Here is a 10,667-nt window from a genome sequence, read left to right on the forward strand (position 1 = left end):
CTGCCCTTGGACTCTGCCCATCTGCCCAGCCTGTCCAGGTCCCTCTGCAGAGCCTCTCTACCCTCCAGCAGATCAACTCCTGCCCCCAGCTTGGTGTCATCAGCAAATTTACTGCTGATGGACTCAATGTCCTCATCCAGATCATCAATAAAGATGTTGAAGAGCATGGGGCCCTGCACTGATCCCTGGGGGACTCCACTAGTGCCTGGCTGCCAGCTGGCTGTGGCACCATTCACCACCACTCTCTGGGCTCAGCCTCCAGCCAGTTCCTAACCCATCACAGTGTGTGTGCATGTGTGTGTGTGCATGTGTGTGTGTATATATGTTAAAGTGATTCCAAACTGTTGTTTGCATCAGGGGTCATAATAAGACATTTCTAAAAGATGTAGCATTTTCTTGTGGCTGTGATAAAGTAGATGTCACGAAAGTGGGCATATGCTTGTCAAGATGTGAAGGCTTTGCAGGAGAGTTAATTTCATTTGTTGAATGAATCTTTGTCATGGTTTCCAAATCAGTCAGTTACACTCTTTTGGGTGTATGTCATGACATGTACTTGTAAAAACCTGAGAGTAAAAATCCATCCAAGGCTGATAAGGCAGCAGAAGTGGTGTTTGTTAGGCCAACTAACATGATTGGAATAGCAGACAAATTTCCAACAACATTCTTCAGGTCTCAACTAGAACCTGTGAAGTTCAAAAGAAATAGCACAGGTGGTCAGAGCTTAATGATTTATATACTGAATAGAATAGAATTAACCAGGTTGGAAAAGACCTTTGAGATCAGCCAGTTCAACCTATCACCCAACACCATCTGATCAACTAAACCATGGCACTAAGTGCCTCATCCAGGCTCTTCTTAAACACCTCCAGAGATGGTGACTCCACCACCTCCCTGGGCAGCACATTCCAATGGCCAATCTCTCTGTCTGAGAATAACTCCTTCCTAACATCCAGTCTAAACCTCCCCAGGCACAGCTTGAGACTGTGTCCTCTTGTTCTGGTGCTGCTTGCCTGGGAGAAGAGACCTGGCTACAACCTCCCTTCAGGGAGTTGCAGAGAGCAAGAAGGTCTCCCCTGAGCCTCCTCTTCTCCAGGCTAAGCAACCCCAGCTCCCTCAGCCTCTCCTCACAGGGCTGTGCTCCAGACCCCTCCCCAGCTTTGTTGCCCTTCTCTGGATGCATTGGAGCAGCTCAACATCTTCAATTGAGGAGCCCAGAACTGGACACAGGACTCAAGGTGTGGCCTAATCAGTGCTAAGTACAGGGCACAATGACCTCCCTGCTCCTGCTGGCCACACTGTTCCTGATCCAGGCCAGGATGCCCTTGGCCTTCTTGGCCACCTGGGCACACTGCAGGCTCATGTTCAGCCTACTATCAACCAGCACCCCCAGGTCCCTCTCTGCCTAGCTGCTCTCCAGCCGCTCTGACCCCAGCCTGTAGCACTGCCTGGGGTTGCTGTGACTCAGCCTCCAGCCAGTTCCTAACCCAGCTCAGAGCTGCTGTCCAAGCCAGGGGCTGACAGCTTGGCCAGGAGTTTGCTGTGGGGGACAGTGTCAAAGGCCTTGCTGAAATCCAGGCAGACTACATCCACAGCCTGCCCCACATCCACCAGACAGTCACCTGGGCGTGGAAGGAGATCAGGTTGGTCAGTAAGCCTCTTTCATTGTGTTGACTTCTGAAGCCTGTACCTGAGGAACTTCTGAATGAAGGAAACTGTCCAGTGTCTCTCATGCACTGCCTATGAATGTGTTGACCTGTCTCTATTACTTGCTCTTTAAGAAGGGATCTAGCTTGTACATCTTGCATATGGTCTTGGTGTTTGTGGCAGGGTGCTTCAAAGCAGGGTTCCAGGATCAGCAGAGTGGCCAATCTTAGCAGAATTTAGTGTGATGTATTCTCTGCCTGCAGATGTTGCATGTTTTCTCTGGGTCTTTTTCAGGACAATGCCAGTGTGAAATCTTCGAGCAGCTTGGAGCCCAATCTGTTCTGTGATGAGGAGATCCCTATTAAATCAGAGGAAGTGGTGACACACATGTGGACTGCTCCCTCATTCTGTGCTGAACATGCATATTCATCTGCTTCTAAAAGCTGCTCTCAAGGTACTTGCCTTTGTATACATGGGGATAAGCTTGAGCAGATGGCTGGGGGGAGCAGTCAGTAAGGAGGGGAAGTGCTGCGCTGCTCCCTGTGCCGGCTGTAGGGAATGTGTGCTTTGTAAGCAGCTATGGTAGAGCTGCACTGCGGCTAGTGTCCTCATGTCTGATGTATAAACCTCTCCCAATGGCTTTTGCTTGGGGTTTTCTTCCTGCTTAGATTGTTGTTGTAAAAAGAAGGTAATGTCTGTTGGTTTTGGTCCCTTCCTTTTACCCTTCCACACCTTGTCTCCTGTCTGAAAGGCTCTGGCACGCCAAGGAAGCAGCCTCGCAAGAGTCCCCTGGTACCTCGCAGTTTGGAGCCCCCTGTGCTGGAGCTGTCACCTGGAGCCAAAGCTCAGCTAGAAGATCTAATGATGGTAGGAGATCTGCTAGAGGTGTCACTGGATGAGACTCAGCATATCTGGAGGATTTTACAGGCTACTCACCCACCCTCTGAGGACAGGTTCCTTCATGTCATGGAGGTATGGAACTTGAAGAAATACTCTGATATAAAAGAAACCCCCAAAATAAAACCAACCACACCAAAAGCCCAACACACAGGCAGGAAAACCAAACCCACACCATTTTTAAAAGTTACACACTTGGGTAGTTGAGTGCTGAGTTCCTTGATGTGCTTAGATGTCAGCTGGGGAGTAGCAGATTCAGGAAAATGACAGAATGAGAGAGAGAGAGAAATTCAGATCGTTCTTGGCCTGGGACAGTCCTCCACAATGAACCATGTTCAGGGCAGTTCTCTTGGGCAGTTCTGTGTGCAAACTTTATTTTACAAACTAGGAAAGGAAACACTGTACCTGATTGTGCTTGGGATCAAAAGTGATCTGCAAGAGAATTAGGGGAAACATTTCCAAGGGGGAAAATTCTGCTTGTAGAAGTTGCTCACTCCACGGCAGAACTTGTGTTGTTGCTGGGGAAGGAACACTTGGGGCTTTTTCAAACAAAACCTGGGTTGGTAATGCAGGTAATAAAATCCCCATTCTTCCTCAGAATTATATAGACATTGATTTTTACTTTTTTTTATCATTGCTATGCTGTGTGCTGATCATGGCACAGCTGACAGTGAGGCAGTGAATGACCTCTGCTGACTAAATAACTTAGCCTCGCTCATGCAGCGGGTGAGTGGTGCATGTGAATGAGGAGAGTGTGCTGCTGTGGTGGCTTGAAATTACCCTCCAACTAGTTGGAATTTACCCCCAGGGTAAACACCCCCCACCCCCCTCCCCAGGAAACAACTCAGAACTTTGAAAGCAAAATGCAAGTTGGATTTACAAAAGGCAAACTAAAATCTAGAAGTATAAAATGCAATGGATATGTACAAAATCTATTTACAATTCCTAAAGGCACAAAGGCAAGGATCCCCTTGTACAGAATCACCCCTTGGATGGTCCAGAGTGCTGCTTGCAGCCTCCTCCCTGCTCCTTTCCATGGTACCTTCAGAGACAGAACACAAGTCAGTTCAGCCAGTAGGTCAGGAAAGAGGTAAGGGAGCAATGCAAAGCAGAACTGGAGAGAGAAGCAGTGAGAGAAGAGAGGAGAGAATAGGTTATGCAGCAAACTTTATCCTAGTCAGCAAACAAATGGAATGATGGAGACCTATCTATATTATTGTGTTGTATCCAGTGTCCTACTTTATTTACTTGTTACTCAAAGATCATAGTATCAGTCAAGGTTGGAAGGGACCACAAGGATCATCTAGTTCCAATTGTGGCCTTCGAGTATCTGAAGGGGGCCTACAAGAAGGCTGGGGAGGGACTTCTCAGGATATCAGGTAGTGATAGGACTAGGAGGAATAGAATGAAGCTGGAGGTGGAGAGATTCAGGCTGGATGTGAGGAGGAAGTTCTTCCCCATGAGAGTGGTGAAGCCCTGGAATGGGTTGTCCAGGGAGGTGGTTGGGGTGATGTCCAGAATGTTCCTGTTATTGCTTATAACTGAGAGACTAAGCTAAGCTACCACACAGCTCCATAACAGCTGGGAGAGCAGATGAACTCCTGCATTGAAGAGCTGTGCTGGAGCCCATCCTTTCTTAGCTGTCAGCTGCAGTTAGGGGTCAGTTCAGCCACATGTAGTTACAGACTACGTGATTGCTTTTTGGGTGGCTGAACTGCACAGGGCATCTCCTGAAGAGCCTTCTTTCCTGACTTCTTTTTGGTGGTGTACAGTAATGTAAGGTGGCAGGTGACATGCTGCAGACCTTGAGGGTAGATGAGCATATTAAGTATTTGCCTGTCTCATTTTCTGAGTGCCAGACCTTTGCAAGGGCTAAGTCAAACTGCTGCCAAAGAGCTATCAGTCAGGACAGAGCCTGCCTCCAAAGCAGTACTGCTTTACCATGTTTTGACCCAAGTACTTCACTTCAGAAGCTTCATGGTTTTTTAGTGAATGATTTTGGCATGGAACTGCTGGAAGAGCAGGCTTCAATGCCATCAAACAGCAGTTTCTAACCTGTGTGCCAGCTTGCTGTACGAATAGTTGAGCACAGCTTTGTATTTTGGAGGAGTGGGGAAGGAGGTGGGGGGTGGGGAATGTGTGTGAGAATGTTTTCTGGTTAATCCCTATGGACACCTGTTTGACCAGAGCTACTCATTCCCAGCTGAACACCTTTCTAGGTCTGGGTATTTTACATGCAGAATAGGTAGGCTTCTGTAAAATGCTCTTGAGAGGATGTTGGTTTGGGTGCAGTAGCTATGTGAGGTAATGGACAGCAAGCAGAGCCTTTCTTTGCTGGCTTATAGTATCATAGAATGGGCTGGGTTGGAAGGGACCTCCAAAGGTCACCCAGTCCAACCCCCTCTTCAGTAAGCAGGGGCATCCTCAACTAGAGCCTTAATCTGTTAATAATTCTTAATGTTAAAGTATATAGCTAGAGAACTGGAATGGAGTCAGCCCTGTTTGTAGGAAGGGGACTTGTTACTGTGAATGCTACCTGCACTGCCAGTTTGCCAATGTTAAGCCACACTTCTGATCTGAGTCTGCTATTTAAGAGTCACTAATGAGGCCAAGATACTTGCAGCATGTGTCAGCTGGGGAGCTGTTCAGATAATGATCTGTTACTTTCTCCTCTGTCTGGAGGTGATGATGCATTGTAAGAACTCACCGATTGCTCCTTGGCAACCTCCAGAGCAGCAATTGCTTTCTCTCAGAAATAATTACAAGCAAGACTGACCTGAGATGAAAAATAAGCAACAGCATCTGACAAAGGATTAATCTTCTCAACTTCTATTACAAATCAATGTGAGAGAGGAGCTGTAGTTATTGCTTACTCAGCCTCCTTACGGTTCCTGATGAGGTACTTTCTCCACCGGCTCTTGGAAATTCATCACATTGATACCACTTAGGGATTATTTCTTTTGGTCTAGTGTGGTGAAAACTTGCACAGGTTTCTTCCTGCCCTGTCAGGGTGATGGTGGAGGTGAGTACCTCTCTGGAGCCACAGGGTTGCATTTAAAATCTAAATCTCTTTTCACCTTGCCTCTGAAGGATGACAGCATGGATGAGAAGCCACTCAAAATGAGAGGGAGAGACTCTTCTGAGAGGAAGAAGAAACGAAAGCTGGAGAGAGCAGAGCAGTTCTTTGGAGACATGAAGCAAAAATCTAAGGAGCTGAAAAAACTGGAAAAACCCAAGAAGAAGAAGCTAAAACTCAGCATAGATAAGACAAAGGAGATGAACAAGCTGGCAAAGAAACTGGCGAAGGAGGAGGAGCGGAAGAAGAAGCGGGAGAAGGCAGTCGTCACGAAGGTGGAGCTAGCGAAAGAGAGCACAGAGAAAAAAAGAGAGAAGAAGGTTCTAGATATTCCCTCCAAGTATGACTGGTCAGGAGCAGAGGAGTCAGATGATGAGAACGCCGTCTGTGCTGCGCAGAACTGCCAGAGGCCCTGCAAGGATAAGGTGAGTGTTTGCTTGCTTCTGGCAGGGGCAAAACCTCCAGTACGGGGTTGAGCAGCAGGAGCTACAGAAGTGGTGTGATTAGATATGAGAGGACTCAGTGGCACTTGGGTAGGTGCAGAGAGGTAGCAGATAGAACTACAGAACTTCCTCCTTCTGTTATGGTTTAGCACCAGGGCTAAGCTGCCTGCTCCCCCAACACAGAAGTGAGGGGAAGAGTGACACAGCCCAAGGGTGAGATGTGGAGATAAGAGTTTAATAGAAGAGAGGATATCATAAGCACAATGCACAGTTACCCTAGCTAATAACCCGACTCATCTAATAATGCAATGTCTGATTACTGTACCTCAGCCTGTTTGCAGAAGCAGCACAGTGAAATACAGGGAAAAACCAAAGAGCACAGAACAGAAACCCAAAGCCAGAGCTACCCAGCTCCCACACGTTCTGCCACCATGCCTGCGGAAAAGAGCCAGCACCTCACACCCCAGAACCCAGAAGCAGCAGGCAAAACAGGAAGCCTTCCACATTGCAATCTGAACTTCAAGCCCCATCACACTTTGCTCCAGCCAGCACTCCATTTTTGAAGCAGGCATGACTGCAGTATGGTTGGATAACAGCAGCAGGTTCAACTCAGCCCACAACAGACTCCACGGTGCTGCCTGCCTTGCCTGTCAGCTTTTAACACAGCCCTGCTGACAATCCCCAAAAAGGGGGGGTGGGGAATGTTTAGTTTTTCCTGCTTTTTAGAAAGAAGAATAAAACCACTCAGCATAGTACTGTGGGATGGACACTGTACTGCACTGACTCGCTGCAGAGGGAGCAGGAGCAGCTGCCACATAGGAACATGCAATTCAAGTGCTGGCTTGAACACTTCAGAAGAGTAGTTTTGAAGCCTTAGGCAAAGGTTAGAAGTTGCCCTCAGGGGCTCAAATGATGACAGTCTTTATACCACCAGTCTCTTTACTTCTCAGATTACAATTAGCCTTTATTAGTACCACCTTATGGAAGATGAAATTGCAAGAGGAGGAGAGGGCCTTGAAGTTCATCTTCAGAGAGTGTATTTAAGTTCCTGTTTTAAAGAATCATGGCATCACAGAATGGGCTGGGTTGGAGGTGACCTCCAAAGCTCCTCCAGTCCAACCCCCTCTGCAGTCAGTAGGAACATCCTCAACTAGATCAGGTTGCCCAGAGCCCTGTCCAGTTGCCATGCAAGAGGCAAAGTAGAGCAGTAACAATGTGATAGCTGTACCAGTATAGAATCTGTGTTCCTTGGCCTACAGGTTTCAGGTTCTGCCCACTGACTCATATCTTTGAAATATTTTATCTTGAATGTTTTGTCAGTCTAGGGTCAGTTTCATGTGGTGGTTTGCCTTTGGTTTTGGTTAGAGTTTTTTGGGGTTTTTTGGCATTTGGTGGCCAGCTTAGTACCTGTTAGAAAACTGTTCCTGCCCAAAGCAGTACAAGTACTTGCTTTTCCCCACTGTGATTCTGAAGTTGCAAAAGCTCCCATGGACACTGCAGTCCCAAGGGATGTGTATAAAGGAGGATGTGTATTTGTACCAGCACCAGTACAGGCTGGGCAGGGACTGGCTGGAGGGCAGCCCTGGAGAAAAGGCCTTGGGGGTGCTGGGGGAGGAGAAGCTCAGCAGGAGCCAGCAGGGAGCACTTGCAGCCCAGAGAGCCAAGCGGAGCCTGGGCTGCAGCAGCAGAAGTGTGGCCAGCAGGGCCAGGGAGGGGATTCTGCCCCTCTGCTCCACTCTGCTGAGACCACAGCTGGAGCTTTGTGTCCAGTTCAGAAGCCTCTGTGCCAGGAAGGATCTGGAGGTGCTGGAAGGTATCCAGAGAAGGGCCACAAGGATGAGGAGAGGGCTGGAGCTGCTCTGGAGACAGACTGAGAGAGTTGGGGTTGTGCAGTCTGGAAAAGAGAAAGCTCTCAGACCTTGTGGCCTTCCAGGATCTGAAGGGGGCTCCAAGAAAGCTGGGGAGGGACTTTTGAAGGTGTCAGGGAGTGATAGGACTTGGGGGGATGGAGCAAAACTAGAAATGGGGAGATTCAGATTGGCTGTTAGGAAGAAGTTGTTCCCCAGGAGGGTGGTGAGAGCCTGGCACAAGCTGCCCAGGGAGGTGGTGGAAGCCTCATCCCTGGAGGTGTTTGCAGCCAGGCTGGAGGTGGCTGTGAGCAACCTGCTGTAGTGTGAGGTGTCCCTGGCCATGGCAGGGGGGTTGGAACTGGCTGATCCTTGAGGTCCCTTCCAACCCTGACAGTTCTGTGGTTCTGAAATGTCTTGGCTTGAACTGTAATTTGCTGCTGTTTTCAAGCCTCTCCTGCCTCATGCCAGATTAAAAATGAAGGTTCTGGCTGGAGCCTGGTTTCAGAGTGTTGGCATGGGAGGCTTCCTGTTCTGGTTGCTGGATTTGGCTTCCAGGTTTTGGGTGTTGGCTCTTTCCTGTGGCAGGGGTGGTGAGACAGGTTGGGGTTGGCTAGTTCCCTGCTTTTTCTGCTTGATGCCACTGCTTTTCTGCCTTGTGCTGCACTTTTTCCCTGCAAATAGGAGAAGCTGAGGTGATTGGAACCATTCAAAGGGAGGCTGGACAGGGCTCTGGGCAGCCTGATCTAATTGAGGATGCCCCTGCTGACTGCAGGGGGGGTTGAACTGGAGGAGCTTTGGAGGTCTCTTTCAATGCAGACCATTCTGTGACTCTGTGCTTGTGCATTTTATTGTTAGTTGAGGTAGTTGTGCTTTGTATTATCATTGATTTTGCTCACTAAAACTTTTTATCTCAACTCTCTTTATCTACCCCCAGGGTTCTTCTCTATTACTTTGCCCTCCCTTCTGTGAGGCAGGTTAACTCATTTATGGGTGTGTGAAGTTGTTCCAGTGCACTTTGATCTATGCTGAGGGAGTGTCCCTGGCCATGCTGCTGTTTTAAATGCTTCCTGGCATAGCTGTGCCTCATCTGAGGAGAGCTCAGCAGCAGCAGTGTGTGTTTGCACTGTTGTAGTCCAAGGATGCAAGAGAGGCAAGGTCTGTTTGAAGAGTGGTGGGTTCTTATCAAACTGAAGCAGCTTGTTAAAACCAGCACTGCAGGGCATCAGTCTGTGACCCCAAGCTCTTGGTTGTGAGTGGTGCCAAGTGGCTTTGCTAGGGGGTTTCTCCCAGAAGCTTTGCCTGTCTGTGCTCGTAACGTGCTCTGTGCTGCTCATCTCATCTCTTGCAGGTGGACTGGGTGCAGTGTGACGGTGGCTGTGATGAGTGGTTCCATCAGGTCTGTGTGGGGGTCTCTCCAGAAATGGCAGAGAATGAGGATTACATCTGTATAAACTGTGCAAAGAAGCCCCTGCAGGGACAGAGCAGCCCTGCTCATGCACCGCCCCCTCCTTTCTTACTGAGCTACAAACTACCCATGGAAGATCTGAAGGAGACAAGTTAGCAGCTGCTGGTGCCTGGAACTTGTTGGGAAATGGACCACTGAAACCCTATGGAAGGAGAGGGTTTGAAGCTAATGTAGCCACTGAGCTTCACTTCCAAGGACATACAGACCTGCAGCAGAGTTGGTCCCTTCCAAGCAGCTGGCTGCCTTCACCCGGTGGAGATGCCAGGGCGCAGCGTTACCGACTCATCTATGCAGACACCACCTGGCCAGGAGCTCCAGCCGGCGTTTCCCACCCTTCCCTGAGTGTGGCTGCTGCTCCTGGGGACTGTTAGATTAGACACTTGAGGGTGTTAGGAGTGCGTGCTGGCAGCGGGCTGGCCTGTGCTTGGTAAGCAGAGGCTGCAGCCTCTTGGCCTGCCAGCTCACCTGAGGAGGTGACTTGGGAAGTTCTCTTCTGCCTCCCCGAGCCAGCCCAGGGAGCAGGGCGGCGTCTTCGGAGAGCGAAGTTGCCTCCACGTCCAGGCAGCTAACACTATGCTTACAAGGATGGGAGCAAGTGGATGAATTCTCTTTCATTTCTCTTTCTTAGCTAGAGGGCAGAGGAGCTCACGGTCTCCAACCAGCAGAGGCTCCGGTTACCAAAACACAAACCCCACTCGGCTCCACTCAGCAAAATGCTTTCCTTAGTGGGGAACAGCTGGTCTCCTGTCCTCAGGTGGAGGGCCAGAACACGCTGGTAACATCCAGCTAACCCAGAGCCGGGGAAGAGCAGAGTGCTTCCCTTTCCACAGGGCTGCTCTCTCCTCTTCTAGGCTTTGCTTAGGGTTCTGCACTCCCACAGGTAGAATGGAGCCGGCGAGGAGGTACAGCGCCCAGGGCAGCAGATTCTGTGATCTGTACGTGGGGATGGGAGGGAAAGAAGACAGCCTACTTACCTCAGAGGTTACACTGACATGTGCTTCTGTGAAAAGCTTCACTCACAACTATTCCCAATACCACCAGGCAGACGGTCTGGAGCTGCTGTTGGCAGTGCGAGCGCCCTCCCCGCCGCCTCCGCCGCAGCCGTGCCTGCGCACGCGCGGCAGCAGGTCTGGTCTGGGGGTGCCCCCGGCTCTGCGGGGGCACCCGGAGGGCCTGGGGTCAGCCTGGGTGACAGTTGTTTTAGTAAATCCGTTTTTAAAGAAGGACTTGTTTTTACTTTTTTCTAAATGTCTCAGACTACTGACTTGTTCTATAAATAGATTATTTTTCTT

At 49.5% G+C, this 10,667-nt stretch overlaps 1 protein-coding gene across 1 annotated transcript in view; it reads left to right on the top strand.

Annotated features, from left to right (window-relative positions):
- KDM5A (lysine demethylase 5A) overlaps positions 1 to 10,461 on the top strand; it is a 67,166-nt gene extending 56,705 nt beyond the window's left edge. Inside the window, exons 25-28 of the mRNA XM_054167933.1 lie at positions 1,939 to 2,098; positions 2,396 to 2,616; positions 5,632 to 6,042; positions 9,259 to 10,461. Of these exons, the coding sequence (XP_054023908.1) occupies positions 1,939 to 2,098; positions 2,396 to 2,616; positions 5,632 to 6,042; positions 9,259 to 9,471 (1,005 nt within the window). The 3' untranslated portion in view covers positions 9,472 to 10,461. The remainder of the gene's footprint in view (positions 1 to 1,938; positions 2,099 to 2,395; positions 2,617 to 5,631; positions 6,043 to 9,258) is intronic.
- The last annotated feature ends 206 nt before the right edge of the window (positions 10,462 to 10,667 follow it).

The sequence above is a fragment of the Dryobates pubescens genome, chromosome 15, assembly GCF_014839835.1.
Source record: "Dryobates pubescens isolate bDryPub1 chromosome 15, bDryPub1.pri, whole genome shotgun sequence".
Taxonomy (NCBI): Eukaryota; Metazoa; Chordata; class Aves; order Piciformes; family Picidae; genus Dryobates; species Dryobates pubescens.